We start from the raw sequence: 17871 nt of genomic DNA, 5'->3' as shown, positions 1-17871 counted from the left end.
CGGGTCCAGGCTTCCTGTGTGGAGTTTGCATGTTCTCTCCATGCCTGCATGGGTTTTTTCCGGGTACTCTGGTTCCCTCTTTTATTCTAAAAACATGCATGGTAGGCTGATTGAACACTCTAAATTGTCACTAGGTGCGACTGTGAGCGTGGATGGTTGTTCGTCTCTGTGTGCCCTGCGATTGGATGGCAACCGGTTCAGGGTATCCCCTGCCTACTGCCCGAAGACAGCTGGGATAGGCTCCACCATGCCCCGCGACCCTTGTGAGGATAAAGTGGGTCAGAAAATGGATGGATGGACATAGTAGGTTTATAATAATTAAAATTCATTAAGAGCATGCATTTGTAGTTATCAGTGTATGTGTTGTAATGTATGCAGTTTTGTCAGACTGCACTGCGATATCCTATGCCCCCTCACATAGCTAATTAAGGTAACCCAATTTATAAGGTTACAGGGTCTTGGCCTATGACCACCAAACAGCAATTGGCCAATGCGTGGCTGGTTTCATTGTCCTCATAGTTGCCTTACATTAATCTGTTTTTAAAAATGGCTGTACAACTTGATCAGTGCTCACTTGTCCTAAGCTTCTATGTTTTCAACATTGTGGCATGAAGATGCCCGCCAGCTGAATCAGCCGTGCGTGGCGAGGCGGTGACTGGTGAGCATCCTGTTTCTCCTCATGCTGCTGAGTTACGTGATAGCCGCTCCAGTGTCATTATCAGTGTCCACCCCCTGCAGAGCACCGCGCCACCTCTGATCCCACTTAAGGTCCTCAGGTGGGCCCATGGACCAATATTAGGACATTGTCATTTGAGGTATCATGTGCCACAGGTTATTTGTTTAGTGTATTTTTTTAATTTTTCTCCCTCATCGCACCTGGACAAGATGATCCAAATACTTTGCCTGGCCATGCTGCTCCCTTCGGGTAAGATAATTTTATTTGACATTTTGTTTTTGCTAATTGTTGATTCGTTATAAAAATATTTGAAATCCTGCACCTCAGAGCAGGGTGCAATGTACTGCCACCTAAAACAAGTTTGAACAAATTCTTAGCAAGAAGTGTGTTGGGGTCTGGTCTATCCAAAACTCAAGACGTTAAAGGTGAACTTTGTTTCCGCAGTGGCTCATTCAGCTCAAGGTCACTATGCCCAGAAGCTACTCCATGATTTGATGGAAAACTATACCAGTGCCCTGCGGCCCGTGGAGGACACAGACAGAGCTCTGAACGTGACTTTACAAATCACACTCTCGCAGATCAAAGATATGGTGAGCCCTGCTTCCTTCAAACTCTATAATCATTGCATCGTCCACATAAAACCTAGATTTTAATAACCTAATGAAAAAAAGGAGCTATATTTTATTTAATTAGTCACCTAGAGCCAGAATTGATGAAAACCATACCTTGTTGCTATATTTAAAGACACTGTAAAGTGAGTTCATAGATTTGCTGTTAAATGCGTTCTACATGTTTGTCACCATTTCACCTACCTGATTTTTGGGGCATGGCTGAAAAAAAGCCCAGAGACACACTTCAGCATCAAGAATGAGTTGCCCACACTTTAGAACTTCGGCACCTTGGTTCGTATCAATGGTTGCCTGGCACAATTGCAAGTTACTGAGTTATTATTAATAGGGCTACACCTGTTAGTACCTGAGAGAGTTGGTGGCCAGCACCTCTTTTGTGTATAAAAAGCCCTGCAATGACCTCGTAGGATATTTTCTAGCTTCTGGAGGCTTTGAACACATAATTTTGTGGCTAAAAATGTTAGGCTGTGTGTGTGGGCAGAAGAAAGATGCTAGACAAATAGTGCCCATTTTTCAGCAGCGTTGTGGTTTCACACTGTACTTGAAAGCAGGAAAATGGCTTGATTTTACACGATGAAGCTGAATTTTTTTCTGATTTATGATTTTTTTTCATCATTCAAATTTGGAAGTTTAACAAAAGTGTTCATTGTGATGTGTCAAGTGTAGAAGTACTGAATGTCACCTTACAGGGACTTTAAAGAGCATAAATTGGAGATTAAAAACTTACCACGCTTAGGGATTTTTACTACACTTACATTAACACGGCTGAAATGGCTCCATAAAAGGAAGCCAAATGGCTATCATAGAGCCCAGAGGCTTAATGTCGTTAAATGAAAAGCTTGGCTCTTAAAGTACCAGGCCATGCCTACTGTTACTGAGCTGGTTCTCAGGTTCCCATTCAGGTCCACGGCAGTTTCAATTTGCACTCAACAACTACTTGTTTGTTGTGTGTATTTGTGTGTGTGTGTGTGTGTGTGTGTGTGTGTGTGTGAAGGAGTGAAAACAGTAAAGTGGTGCTATAGCTATAAATACACACATAGAGAAGACTGATAGCCAAAGTGTGTTTGTCCGCTGGTCGTGCTTTCAGGATGAGAGGAACCAGGTGTTGATTGCCTATCTGTGGATAAGACAGAGGTGGCACGATGCTTACCTGAAGTGGAATAAGGAAGACTATGACGGATTGGAGATCATCCACATCCCCAGCAACCTTGTTTGGAGACCTGATCTTGTCCTCTATAACAAGTATGCCCAGATGTTACTCACTCTTTGGTGACTGCTGTGCGATTATAAAGTTTTTTGTTTTGCCAAACAATGTGCTTTCTGTCATATGGCTATGTTACATGTCATTTCAACAATTTAATCGCATGTGTATAGACCTGTACTAATATTCTATGTATTCGATACATCAGAGGTTGAATCAATGAGCCGAGAAGTCAGATCTCCGAATTCCGACAGTTTTCACTTCCAGTACAATCATTGGTGTCTCCAACAAAATAGAATGTTAACCTCATAACAGTATTAAGTTTTGCAGAAGAAGAGAAGGAGGTGACAATGGGGGACGAGATGCTCTCAAGCTGTTTTGCTACTCTTTCTCTGCTCGTCCAGGGCTGATGACGCCTTGTCCGGACCCATGGACACCAACGTCAAGTTACGCTACAATGGAGAGATCACCTGGGACGCTCCCGCCATCACCAAGAGCTCCTGTGTGGTAGACGTCTCTTACTTTCCCTTCGACAGCCAGGAATGTAATCTGACCTTCGGATCCTGGACCTACAATGGAAACCAGGTATGAACAGAATAGAATAAAATAGAATAGAATAGCTTTCTTGTCACTGTACCACAAAGTGCAACAAAACGGAACCATCACAGCTGGTTCAAGAGAAAACAATGAGCAACAATGAACATGTCAAGTGAACCTGAGCATATATCGTTGAAATTTCACCACTTCATCCCTGCCCCACATTGCAGGTGGACATCTTCATGGGCATGGACAGCGGCGACCTATCCGACTTTGTAGAAAATGTGGAGTGGGAGTGCCACGGCATGCCGGCCACCAAGAACGTCATCATGTACGGCTGTTGTTCCGACCCGTACCCTGACATCACCTACACGGTGCTGCTACAGCGCCGCTCTTCCTTCTACATTTTCAACCTCCTCCTCCCATGCTTCCTTATCTCTTTCTTGGCTCCTCTTGGATTCTACCTGCCTGCAGACTCTGGGGAGAAGGTTTCTCTGGGGGTGACGGTTCTTCTGGCTCTCACCGTGTTCCAGCTCATGGTGGCCGAGAGCATGCCTCCCTCAGAGAGTGTGCCTCTTATAGGTAAGAGACGCCTCACTTTGGGTTTTGCGTTTTAAGAAAATGATTTCAACAGTAAGCGATAGAGTTCAAGTCAAGATTTGTTCATTCGTTCATTGATAGAGTACCTTGACTGATACTGGGACACAGAAAATAGCTTTTAATTTTAATTTTACGTCACCAAGTAGAAGGCTGTGCAAAATTACATGTGTGTGTGTCTGTTACTCAGGCAAGTACTATATCGCCACCATGACGATGGTCACAGCCTCCACAGCTCTCACCATCTTCATCATGAATATCCACTTCTGTGGTCCCGAGGCCAAACCAGTACCCCATTGGGCGAAAGTCCTCATCATTGATTACATGTCCAAGATCTTCTGTGTGTATGAAGTGGGTGAGAACTGCACCTCCTCCTCATCCCCGTTCTCTTCATCCGCTCACTTGGCTCAGAATGATGTCAGTCGTCGGTACCTCACCTCCCATATTGGAGCAAACGGCCAAGCGGGATGTCACAATAGTCGAGAAAAGCGACAGGGTCAAAAGAACCCCAAGCCCCAGACTCCAAAACCACAAGAACATCCTAAAATGAAAACTCAGCACCACATCACCAGGGCAGAGAGGAGCCTCTACTCTACTTTTCCGCTTGGGAAGTATCAATGCTCTAATGGGAAGATTGCAACAGGGGATGATTGTAAAGATGAGCAGAAGGTTCCACGTTGCCCCAGAGACAAAAATCCACCCTGTTGCCCCGAAGACAAAAAAACACCAGTCCAAGGCCCTACGGGAACATTTGGTCCCTGTGTGTTCTGTCAGAATGTTAACGGCATCCCTGGTGCGGACCCTAAATTGGTGCGCAATGTTGAATACATTGCAAATTGTTTCAGAGAGCAGAGGGCCACATGCGCCAAGGGGGCTGAGTGGAAAAAAATTGCTAAAGTGATGGACAGGTTCTTCATGTGGATCTTCTTCATCATGGTCTTTCTTATGAGCATCCTTGTCATTGGGAAGGCCCAGTGACCAATACAGTCGATCTGGTTTTATACTGCTGAGCTCTTTAAATAAGAACCGGACAGTGAAGCGCCATTATTTCCGGGCGGGACCGGGTCTCAACCCTATCACGAAAAGCAAAAATCTGATTAAATGTTAGCCACCCCAAAATGTTTTGTTATTGCTTATATAGTGGTGCCTTGAGATCCGTGATACTCTAACGCGACAACTTTTATTCACTAACCAAGAATCTAGCGCAGATGTGGGCAAACTACGGCCTGCGGGCCGAATCTGGCCTGTTGGTCTTTTTAATCCGGCCCGTCGAAGGTTGGTACACAATTAAGGTTCAATGTCAACGACTGCATTCATTTCATTTGGACTTGTAATGACAGGCATTTCAACGCCAGGTAGCACAGTTACTTGAAGTTGCAGGGCATAGGGAGGGAGGGGGAGACGATACGGAAGCCCGCAGAAGCGCCAAGTCAAGCAAATCCCGTTCGATACGACGGAATAAGTGTGTCCATGCTGCTATTTTTATTGGATCCAAAACAGTGACATGCAAGTGACTCTTTATTGCGGTGAGTTTTACTGAAATAGCGAACATTTTTATGTCCTGTAGATCATGGCATCCAAACGAAGAGGAACAGTTTGGCCGCGGAAGAGAAAGTGAAGTGTATCTGATTAAACGAAGAGGGTTACAAAGTATGAAACATTCAGGAGACGCTTGGAGGATTAAAGACTCAAATCTACAAGACTTTGAAAAACGAGGAGCAATTCTCGCTCAGTCCGATTCTGGCTGTTTCCATGCCCAGAGTGAATTGCTTGCGGCTCGACAGACAGTCAAGTAAATAATAAACGTTTCCTGGAATGGTTTGACTGTTATCGTGCGAAAAACATTCCGCAAACTGGACCACTAAGAAGAGAGCAATCGAGTTCCACAGTGCTAAGACTTCGAAGCGTCCCGTGGCTGGGTTCAAAAGTTCGTTGCACGACATCAGCTGAGCAACGCTGTCTTGTGTGGTGATCGAGGGGAGGTCAAAATCGAGACAGTGAGTGAGTGGAAAGAAAGCCACCAGGTCTTTTACCCGTCTCATTTTGTAGCAAATAGTAACTAACTTTGTTAGATTTTGTCATATATATTGTTGCACTTTGTTGATTGTATGTACTGTATGTTGTTAACATACTTGGACATTCATACAGGACATATACCATAGTTGTTTCACTGTTCTCATTTAAAAAAGTATGGTAACACTTTAATGCGTTTGTTCTGATGATGTTTGGTATGGACTGTCAACATATAGTTTTTTATATGTAACGTATCTTGTATTGACCTGGCCCACCTGTCAAATTTAGAAATCAATGTGGCCCCCGAGCCAAAAAGTTTGCCCACGCCTGATCTGGCATGTTAATCTTCCAGTGATCAAATTAAAATGACGTATCACAGTCACCATGACAACCTATTACGGCAAGAATGAGTTGCCCAAGAGTCAGTGGTCATGAAACAAATTACGCCCCATACTGCCCATAGATGCCACAAAATGGCAACAAAGCACACAATGAAACTCCTCAACTTACTCCAACAGAGTACTTTGGCACTGAGATGCCATAAGATGGCGCCAAAGCAATACTTTAGTGTACATTTGGCCTGAGCACAAAAAGTAATTTTGTAATTTTGTTTTAGCAAACAAGTAAAACTTTAATAGATTCCCTTATTCTAGAAAAAGACACCATAACTCCGCTATAAACTACAATCATAATGATGACTTGTGCGCCGTAATGTAAGTTTTCCTCCCATTTCTGTCACATATTTGTAAAATCATCAAAGTCTATTGTTCCAAACTTAAGGTTGTATTTAAAATTGTTATATTCATTTTAAAGCTAAAGCACACCACTGTTCTGTCTTCACGCTTTGCATACGTCTTGACATGCACATGATTGTTGCCTACATTGAAAGTGTTGCCATGCTCATGGTCAAGCTCAACTTTATAGGTACAATACTTCCCCAACCTTTGAACACACATAAGAAAGAGGATCTGCTGTTCACCTGCAGTCACCACAGTGAAATCAGAAACCCAGGCCACTCGAAAGTACAGTGTTAGTACACATTCAGGATTAGCTGAATCTTTTTTTTTCTTTTCAAAATCCACAAGTGAATGGGAAATTAGCATGCTTTGTTTGCAGCACAGCCTGGGCACTGGAGAATGTAAGGTAATATGGAGCATTACGGTTATCATGGAACACAGTCTGACATCCCCTTCTCCAAAACAGCATGCATTTCAATAGGAGTACAATACCGTACAATGTTGGGCGCATGTAGGCACGTTGGATGGTTTTGACTGAAAAAGAGTTTCATTTATTTCATACATCTTTAGGATGTACAGGTGTTCATACATATTTGACAGATATTGCACAATAGCACGAAAGATCCATTCACATTATGCCAATCCACAGGCACTCTCCCCGATGGCCACGTGATGTTGCAGAGGCGTGTCAACCAGGAAAGATCCAGGGCCTTGAGGAAATCCGTGCAGATCTCATCCACCCCTGGGTCTTTGCCACCAATGGGCTTTTTAACCACTTCGTGGCTTCAACCTTAAAGATAGGAAAGCCCGCCTCAGAGTCCTCAGACTCTGCTTTCTCTATGGAAGGCGTGTTGATGGAGTTGAGGAGGTCTTCAAAGTATTCTGCCTGAGTCGAGGTCAGCTGCGCCAAATCTCTACTGTACACATTGTTAATGGTTCACAACTTCCTCCTCCTAAGACGTCGAATGGAAGACCATGATTTCTTCGAAGCCATCCGGAATTCGGCCTCACCAAACTCTTCCTACACCTGAGTTTTTGCCTCAGCGACCGCTGAAGCTGTGTTCCGCTTGGCCAACCGATACCCATCAGCTGCCTTTGGAGTCCCACAGGCCATAAAGGTCTCTGCGGATAAAAATCCATTGTTTAAACTTTAACAGGTTTCCTTTAACTTGTTTTTTCTTCAGTCCCAGTTATGAGTTTGGAGTAAATGCGATACAACTAAAATAAAGGCTATGACTGTAATCACAAAGCCTGGGGAAAAGGCTCATCTGCTCCACATACACATGAACACAGATAGAATGGAAAATAGACTGTTTAGATTTATATATTTTTTTTCTCCTTAGTATTTTTGATACTATGGCAACACTTTTACGGAAAAAATATATCATACTACTACTACTACTTCAGGTATTTAATACTTTTGATTTCTTACTAGTCTGAATTTAGAATGGTCAATAATTAACATTTGAACAATTTAGGCACGTTCATTTGCGGTTGTGGATTTGTACTGCGGTCTCTAACAGACAACATACCTCTCTTGAGAGACTCGTTTTGTACGGGCGTGCCCACGACGCGTGACGGTTGACGGGTAGAACAAGTGAATGTTTTTAAATAATGAGTCAATAAGTCACTAATGTTTTTTTTTGAAAAACAATCCGCAACTGGGCAGACGTATCCTCCTCCAAACCAATTGGCGCCCCTAAAAATGTTCTCTCTTAGCAGAGGATGGTTTCGATCCATCGACCTCTGGGTTATGGGCCCAGCACGCTTCCGCTGCGCCACTCTGCTGTACGTCATTGATTGACATTCACTTGAATATTGTGTGCATTTATTCCTTTTCAACGCTCACCGCGCTGTCAAGTTTCTTTTGTGTCCGTTATTCAACAGCAGAGGGCACTATAATGCTGTGTACAGTGTCATGCTGCTGTGAGCATGTAGTTGCGTCTGGTCGAAGTGATGCATCAATACACATTGCACAATCTCCTCTCCGGTAGTTGGAATTACTGTAGTACATGTTGCGAAAAAGGGAAATATAAAGTATGTAGCCTATATATTGATGGACGGATGACAGGAGAGAAATTAAATTGTCATAGCAGCAACAGTCACATACACACTCATATATTTTGATCTTGAAAACAAGCAACACATACAGGCGGCAGGATGATTGGTTAGCACACAGGTGTCAAAGCCGTTGTCCTGCATGTTTTCCATCTCTCCTTGTTGCAACACACCTGATTCAAATGAACACGATCGATATCGGGCTTCTGCAGAGCTTGCTGATGAGCTGATATTTTTTTCCCTAAATATTTTTATTATAGATTTTCAGTGCTATAAAAAATACCAGGCACCCACAGTATAAATACAGTACTGTATAGGAAAGAGCATAAACATGATCAAATTATGTTTCAGAGTTTTGGATGCAGCTTTAAATAGTTATTTGTATAAAACACACTGACAGAAAGTGTCCCAAAACGAATCTAGTGCGTTGCAAGCTGTTCAGGAGGGGACGTCTATTCTGCTGCGTCCCTTAAACGATCCGCCTTTCCCCCAGAAATTTGGAAAAAGCTTGTGGACGCCATCTGCTGCATCCGATTAAGGTTTGAGCTGTTTTCCATTACTTCTCATTTGTCCGAATATGCGGGTTAAACGCCAACGAGCTACAGGGCCTTCACTAAGGGGGCAATGCTGTTTCATTCTTGATCCGCCGCAAACGCGACTTTGAATTGAGCTTGAGGTTGTCTTGTTGGAGATTCTTGCGCGTCTCTTTGGGAAAAGCAAACTTTGCTTTGCATGTCCAGATCTAAATGTATTCTGTCAACGCGCGTCAAATAGAATCAGTGCTAGGAAAAGGCTACGTTCAATTTCAGGGATAACCGTCAATTTTTAAAGTTCGGTTTCACTTCAATGAAGACTGGAAACATGAGTTCGTGTACTGTATTACCTAATTTCACTTTGACTGAAATATTTTTGCTGCAGTTGTAGAGAAAGAATCAACAAAGGGGAAAGAATGCATTAAGAAGTGTCACGTTGTGTGGTGGTGCACCCCAAAAAGCAGGCAGGAGGGAGGAGCAGGGCGTACTTGTATAGTATATTGATAAATCACAGAGAAAACAAAACCCCAAAACAGTCATAGTCCAAAGTAGCAAACAAAAATAGCAACTGAAGCTAAAACGGAACTGTGACCAAAACATGACCGAAACAAACCTGACAGCAGCAAAGGAACAGCAAACAAACGAACATGACAGTAGCCAAGAGCAAACAGCAACAATGACCCGACACTGAGTGTTCGGGCAGGAGTCCTTTTATTCATTCATTCATTCATTCATTCATTCATTCATTCATTCATTCATTCATTCATTATCCGAACCGCTTAATCCTCACTAGGGTCGCGGGGGGTGTTGGAGCCTCTCCCAGCCGTCTTCGGGTAGTAGGCGGGGACACCCTGAACCGGTTGCCAGCCAATCGCAGGGGAGTCCTTTTATACAACTAATAATTACATAGTGACCAACAGGTGTGCAACTGCAGGGGGGGGGGGGGTACAGTGCCACCTGTTGTTCCCAAACCAAATCATGACAAGAAGGAATTCAAAGAAAATTAAATCTAATGCAAGCAATTTGCAGAACAAATCGGAGATTGCATTGCATGTTGGAATGTGCTAATAAAAGTTTTTGTCTAATTTTGCTCTGTAATATTTGCATACTTTGTACAAAGCTGCACGTATTATGTAATTGACAGCAATACTGTCTATTACTAATACTATTGATACAATAAAGAATTGTACACCCAATATATATAGTACGGTATATTAATTGCACTAATTCCTAATACTGTTTTGTCGTACATTATTATGCCATGAGAACTCAGCAGGTGTGCCACAGGAAATGACCCAATTTCGCTTCAATGGATGAAACATTATTTATTTAGTGCAAATAATGTATCTTTGCTCATGTCTCTATGTCAGCAACATGATGTGATAGGCAGAACATTTAATTGCACTTCCACAAGACCTCCAATTGAATTGTATATGTAAAACAATTTTGTTTTATGTGTAAAATAAGTGACTTACATACTGGAAATATGTGCCTCAGTTCGGGAAACACTGCTCTGTTCTGATTTCAGATGTCTGAGCAAAAAGAGACACCAGTGACAAAAGTAAACAGTGGGAGATAAATGGAAAATAAATGAACCTATTTCCCAACATGAGGGTGAAACAGCTCTCCAAGGAGCAACACACCTGATTCAAATTGTCAGGATCGTTCTAATGCTGTTCAGGGCTGGCTGAGGAGCTGCTCATCTGAATAAGGTGTGTTGCAGCCGGGAGAGATGGAAAACAGGCAGGACAATAGCCCTCCAGGCCCAGAGCTGGACATGGCTGGTGTAGAGTCTTCAATATTCCCTTCATACTTGTGTCAGTTTCCTCCAGGTCTTCTGGAAAACTTCCGCCTTTGGCACTTTTCCCACCTTGAAAAAAATCCCTGTTGTTTCTTTCTTCTTGCATATTCGCGATCCCGTACCATCGTGGTGCCAACGAACTATGTCGATGAGAGGTGAGGAGCTTCATCTAGACAAAAATAGTGCTTTGCTGACATCTTGTGGCATCTTGGTCCCAAGGAATTGGGATGAGTTGACAAACTTAATTTAGACAAAAGTAGTGCTCTGCCATAATCCCGTGGCATCTATAGGCAATTCTAAACATTTTTAGCGGAACATCACATGCTGACACATTTTTCAGTTTCCGGGAGGCCTCTGCCTCTATTCCCCACAAATAACAGAGATTTCTATTTAGTACCATATAATCAACACTGTCTAATTAAGTGTAAACACGCATGACGTTTGAGTGATAATGTCAGTGGCAACATTCATTTTGATTAAATTTTGTTTTCGTTAGCAGAACACGTGTCAGTGTGTGAATATTAATTTGACAAGTAGAATTGGATGCAGCTAGATGGATGGAGGGCAAGAAGGAGGGGAAAATGCTTTAATTACCAGGGGGAATTTCCGTCGGAGTCTTCAGATCAATTTGTCTCCTGGTGTGCTATCTGCCATGAGGGTGGGGTCTTGCTGGCCCAAGTGTCACGGGGGTGTATTCACCATGGTGATAAGGACGGGAAGGTGAGGCAGCGAGGGAGGTTGGAATCGATTCATGTGTTTTGTAGTAGATGGAGAGGTCATGCGGATATTGGGAACACCCTCACGGCTATGAATGATTTGGTTCCATTACGCTATCCATCCACTGAACCAGGACATGCCAGGGGGACTCCCAAGTCCCACTCTTAATGCAGATCATAGCTGAGCATCCATCACCAAAGGCCCCGGCACTATGTGTCACTGACACAGATTAGTGGAACACTGCAGGTCGTAGTACTTACACTTGTGGAGGATGGACTGAATTTATTTATTTATTTATTTGGGAAAGTGCACATTAATCAAAACGAGAAGAACAGTGTAAATGCGCCGGAATTGGCCTAAATGCTTAGTTTTCAGCCATAGTCCCAAATCAGGTTTCTTAACATAAACAGTTAACATAAAAAAACAAACACACACATATGTATGTATATACAGTAATCCCTCGTTTATCGCGGTTAATGGGGACCAAAACCACACGCGATGAACGAAAATCTGCAAAGTAGCGGCCAATTAACATAAACAGGTAAAAAAAATTATTCTTTTTCTAAAAGTCCGCAAACGGTCCGCGAGAAGCTGCAAAACAACAGCGAGTCACATAGAGCAACATAGAGTACTGTACTCCATGTATATGTAAAAAAAAAAGTTGGTAATGTTTTGGTAATGTTCTTTGAGACACTCTCAATCTAAACCTTAAAGAAAGTCCTGTCAGAGAGAATTGCCCTTCTTGTATGTGAAATGGCAACACTCATCACCAAGCATGGCTTTAGAGTGCTTGATGGGGGGGGGGGGGGGGGGGGGGGGGGGGGGGGGAAGCACGGTTAAGTTCTTAGCTTGAAAAAACGCTTCTGCAGCAAAATTGTCATTTGCCATTAAGCGCAGATATTGAGCACTGATTAGATCTCTTATCTGATATAAAGGAGAAAAAAAGTAGTAAAGTAATCTCTGTATTCAAGGAATCTGTCACTGTGACTGCACGGTCGATCGATGACAGTCTTCGTGTTTGATCTGACATTTACTTCACGGGGTTGACAACTGTTCACAGCCAAGAGCTCCTAATCGCCTTCTTGATTACCCCTTACAAAGGCAGGTGGTGCATTTTGGACTTAAGCCTTCAGTGGGGACTTAATTCACCGCTTATCCTACCAAGTCATAATTTTCCAAAATACTGTACAAAAACGCAAATATGAGAGAGGCGTTTTGCGTAATAAATAAATAAATAAATAAATAACACCCTACTGGAAGGTGGACAGCAAAGAGGCATGCTAAGAAATGAAGATAAAAGACTATTGAAAACCATACCGTTTCTAGTACGTTATAAAGTGAGTCTGAGAGTGTTTGGACCAGCAGCCAAGGCCTTGCTGGCCTTGACTGCACACCACTAGTCTCTTTGTTATGCATGTCGTTTATTCTTCTTATTGCACAATGATCAGCTTCTTAACCCTTACATACTGGTCCGGACATATTTCATCCGTGTTGACATTTGACTTCAATGCAAATCCCCCGAATGCCAATCTCTTACCCCGGAGTTGGATGACTTTTCCTAAATTCACCCAAAAATACACAAACATTTTAAAAATTGTTTTCTTTTTTTTATGGATGCTAAAATAGGTTTTAGTTTGACCACTGCATGTGAAACCAAGGAAGTTGCTCCTTGTAGTTGAAATTTTGAAATTGTGCATGGCATAAATATATATCTTTTTTATGAGACTGTTCCACATAAAGTTTGAAACAGTCAAGAACTGTTTGTTGTTACCATCATACTTGCATTGGTTCCTACAGAAACATGCACCTGTGGGTCTTTGAAGTTTTTAGGGGTACCCACAAAGAGTGAAAGAGCAAAAGAATGATCATACATACAAACATAAGGAACAGAAGACATATATAGTTTCGAGGCTGCCCTGAGACAGGCAAAACACCTGCCGCTGGAAAAGCAAGGACTGGCAATGTAGCAAAAAAAAAATATATATATAATAATCATCCATTAATGAATGTGAGACCGGCTATCCATTTTCTAAAGCTCTGTAGCTCATCATTTGATAAGACGTTTTATGAGGATATTATTGGCCTGGGTCAAAATTGACCAAGACCAACTATGCGTTGAAAATGAACAGGGGTCGATAACTGTCCTCAAGCATGTGTGGGACTGTAGTTGACCTTGACTTTGGCCAGTAATCCCCCACTTCTTTTTCTCGCTACATTCTGTTCATTCTTTGTACCCCTCTGAGTATTTCTGCCCAAAACCGTCACGTGACTGCGGCTGCCGTATTGCGACTCGACCTTTGTGTGTCAGGCTGGATTTAGAGCATGAAAAGAAAAGTCTTTTATTTTGTGTGTGTGTGTGTGTGTGCGTGTGTGTGTGTGTGTGTGTGTGTGTGTGTGTCATTGACCACAACCAAAGCAACTAGCGTCGCATAATATGCCTCAGTAAAACATTCAGTGTTTTACGGATTGAGTTGCACTTTAGAAGTGGCGATAATAATAGATAATTTATTGCATCTTCCTTTTTTCCCCTCCTCTGTTTGATTCATGTGCAGTCGGGGTAATGATGTGTAAACTAGCCAGGCTGAAAGTTGTTTTTTTTACCATATCACTCACAAGTTTAACGATTCCGGGGCTATCCGGAACAGAATTGGACTATAGAAAAGTGGACTCAAAAGGCAATAAATAAATTTAAAAAAATCATATATTATTAAAAATAATGTAATACCGAACAAATGGAACAAATAATGCTGGTTAAACACCCCCCCAAGCAAAAAAAAAAAAAAACGGGAAAAATTAGTTAAATCAAAAACGCTTGCAAAAGGCAAGGAAAGTATAACGTAAATAGCTTGTCGTTAAAAAAATAAATAAATAAACCAAACTGCGACGGATACAAAACCGAGACTATATTTACACAACAAAAATACTTATGGTCAAAATGCAAAAATGAGGCGAGATGCTATGTGGCATGAATCAGAAAGAACATCGAGAGAATTCAACACTTGGAGACAAAGTCATGAGCAAGACGAAGAATAATTAGATGAAGGCTTGACAGTCCTTCAATACATAGCTAATAGAGCTGTGCAGCAGGTTATGCACACTGGAGGCAAAGCCCTCCTCTGCCACCTGTCGGAGACACACAAAAACAGAATCAGGATCAGTTTGTGGTCTGTATGAATGCCGACGTCTACAGTCACCCCCTGATTTGTAAATCTTTTATATTTTACTCCACCAGTTGTGTGTCTTTGTGTGTGTATCTTTCCCAAACACACACACTCCCAGCACCCCCCGTGACCCTTGTGAGGATAAGCGGATCAGAAAATGGATGGATGGATGGATGACTACTTATTGCATCACTGTGCATTTATTGGTTATATCCTACGGGCTTATCTGTGCAGTGATAAGAGATTTCACCCCCCCCCCCCAGTTTGACTTGATCATACTATCATGTGCTTATATAGCTACACAACACGCTGCTCAAGTCAAGTACAACTTTGTTGTCAAATGTGCAGTATGTGCAACATACAGCATAGATGAAATTTCTTCCCTCTCAAACAGACAACATGACAACAAGCGGAGCCACTGTGGGTGCCCGCGCCACCATCAAAACAACAGTGAACATTTAAATAATACAACACAACACAAGACACAGACAGTCGTGAAATCTTAACCACTTTTCCTGCATACACTTTGTTTTTTATTATTAGAAAGGTTAAGTAAAAGGTTTGACAGCCACTGTCAATGAAAAACGAAAGGCCAAACTATGGCATGCACACTTATTATAATTCATCAAGATAAACTGGATTTAAAATTTTTGCATTTGTTTTTGTACAGATCAAGAACTGCTGGAAGACGTCATAACTGACGGAGGCTCTTTTATCTCTCACCCAATAGTAAGTGAGCTCTTACAGTGACAACCCATTGAGCACCGAGATGCAGTTGACAGCACCAAAAACAAACAACCAATGTTAAACTTTATTACACGATGAAAAATCCATCCATTCTGTTTTCTAGTTTGGCCTATATTTCCCTTGTGTGTGTGTGCGTGTGTGTGCGTGTGTGTGTGTGTTTGAGTGTGTAGCATTCTTAATTTTAGACTTTCACTACCGGGGCTCTCAACCGAAGCTTTACACAGCTCTCTCCAATATTCATGTCCTGCTGTTCACACTGCATACGCTATTTGTTCTGATCTCCAGCCTGTAATCACGAACAGTGATACTGATTGGTTTGGTTTGGTCTGTTTATTATAATAATAATGATAATACATTTTATTTATAAGCGCCTTTCAAGACACCCAAGGACACTTTACAGCAGGTGTCACCAACATTTTTGAGGGTGAGAGCAACTTCATGTGTACCGATTGTGTGAAGGGCTACCAAATTGATACACGTCTGAAATAACATATTTGTCCAAAATACCTTCAATAATATGAGGATGTGTTATTTTTAATACTTGATGATTTAAATTGTCAGACTTTGATCGTGTTTCGAAATGTCTCACAGTACTGCCAATGTTTGCATTTTTAAATCATAATTTCTACTAGCAAATCACAATGTCCAGGCACTGGCGGGCTACTCAAGTGGTCTTCACGGGCTACCTGGTGCCCGCGGGCACCATGTTGGTGACCACTGCTTTACAGTAACAAAAAACACAAAACAATATTATTGTAATATATTGAACATAAAATACAGTAATAATTTGACAGAAAATAAGGTAGATAAAATAGTAAAAAGAAATATTCAACACAGTTATTATGTTCAAGGGAGTAGGATTCATTCATTCATTCATCTTCCGTACCGCTTGATCCTCACTAGGGTCGCGGGGGTGCTGGAGCCCATCCCAGCCGTCTCCGGGCAGTAGGCGGGGGACACCCTGAATCGGTTGCCAGCCAATCGCAGGGCACACATAGACGAACAACCATCCACGCTCACACTCACACTTAGGGACAATTTAGAGTGTTCAATCAGCCTGCCATGCATATTTTTGGAATGTGGGAGGAAACCGGAGCACCCGGAGAAAACCCACGTAGGCCCGGGGAGAACATGCAAACTCCACACAGGGAGGCCGGAGCTGGAATCGAACCCGGTACCTCTGCACTGTGAAGCCGACGTGCTAACCACTGGACTACCGGGCCGCCCCAAGGGAGTAGGAAGAAGTAAAAAACGTATCCGGACGTCTCCTGGGTTCCGCGTGGTCTCTGGCTCCCTTGCGGTCGTCGCCGACTCCCTCACGCTCGCTAGCTGGCTGCCTCCAGGCTCTCTCGCTCGCTGGCTGGCTGCCTCCCGGCTCTCTCACGCGCCCTGGCTGGTTGTCCAAGTTGTCCATGTTTTTGGGATGTGAATTTCCCGCTCCCACGCGGTCGTCTCTGGCTCCCTCGCAGTCGTCGTTGGTTCCCTTGGTGTCGTCGCTCGCTCTCTCGCCGTCATCGCTGGCTCCCTCGCTGTTGTGGCTGGCTCCCTCGCGGTTGCTGGCTGGACGTCTCCTGGGTCCCTCGTGGTCTCTGGCTCCCTTGCGGTCAGCGCCGACTCCCTCACGCTCACTGGCTGGCTGCCTCCCGGCTCTCTCACGCGCGCTGGCTGGTTGTCTCCCGGGTCCCTCAGTCTCGCTGGCTGGCTGGGTGTCTTCCAGTTCACTCGGGGTCATCACTGGCTCCCTTGCGGTCATCGCTGGCTCCCTTGTGGTCGTCGCTGGCTCCTTCGCGGCTGCTGGCTGGTTGTCTCCCAGCTCCCTCGCGGTCACTGGCTCCCTTGCAGTCGTCGCCGGCTTACTCTCGGTCGTCTCTTGCTCCTAGCGGTCGTCGCTGGCTGGTTGTCTCCCGGCTCCCTCGCGGTCGCTGGCTCCCATGCAGTCGTTGCTGGTTTCCTCTCGGTCGTTTCTGGCTCCCTTGCGGTCGTCGCTGGCTCCCTCGCAGTGGTCGCTGGCTGGTTGTCTCCCGGCTCCCTCGCGGTCGCTGGCTTCCCTGCAGTCGTCGCTGGGTTCCTCGCGGTCGTCACTGGCTCCCTCATAGTCGGTCGTCGCTGGCTCCCTCGCGGTCGGTCGGTCTTGAAAAAGTTATTGTCCGGGTACAAGTTGTTCTCAGGGTCAAATGTCTTGTGGTCAGTAGGGTTGGAAGTCATCAAAGGGTCGGAAGGGTCATCAAAGGGTTCGAAGTCCATGTTTTTTGGTATGTGAATTTGCTGCTTCAGTAGGGTCAGAGTTTTTGTCGTCGGGTGGTGAACAATTCCCAGTATGCTGCTTGATGGTGTTGAACTCGAGCCTGTTGTGTTGGAGTACTGGTGCGGAGGTGGACGATACGTTTGTCATGTCTTAAGTAAGCAGTTTCCCCTCTGTCACGCGAAGCTTTTAATTTTGGGAAGAGCTCTTTTCTTTTTTATT

General features: G+C 43.6%; 2 protein-coding genes across 2 annotated transcripts in view; both read left to right on the top strand.

Moving 5' to 3' along the window:
- The first annotated feature begins 1016 nt into the window (after positions 1-1016).
- LOC127610562 (neuronal acetylcholine receptor subunit alpha-9-II) lies at positions 1017-5713 on the top strand. Its single transcript, XM_052080838.1, has 5 exons — positions 1017-1266; positions 2393-2547; positions 2911-3091; positions 3274-3625; positions 3831-5713. Exons 1-5 carry the CDS (start codon positions 1171-1173, stop codon positions 4616-4618), a joined length of 1572 nt encoding a protein of 523 aa, XP_051936798.1. The 5' UTR covers positions 1017-1170; the 3' UTR covers positions 4619-5713.
- Positions 5714-10924: 5211 nt separating this feature from the next.
- LOC127598072 (putative methyltransferase NSUN7) overlaps positions 10925-17871 on the top strand; it is a 33708-nt gene continuing 26761 nt past the window's right edge. Inside the window, exons 1-2 of the mRNA XM_052061625.1 lie at positions 10925-10937; positions 15331-15389. Of these exons, the coding sequence (XP_051917585.1) occupies positions 10925-10937; positions 15331-15389 (72 nt within the window). The remainder of the gene's footprint in view (positions 10938-15330; positions 15390-17871) is intronic.

Source organism: Hippocampus zosterae, chromosome 1, assembly GCF_025434085.1.
Source record: "Hippocampus zosterae strain Florida chromosome 1, ASM2543408v3, whole genome shotgun sequence".
Taxonomy (NCBI): Eukaryota; Metazoa; Chordata; class Actinopteri; order Syngnathiformes; family Syngnathidae; genus Hippocampus; species Hippocampus zosterae.
The sequence above is the reverse complement of the archived record's forward strand: the minus strand, read 5'-3'. Positions and strand labels throughout refer to the sequence as shown.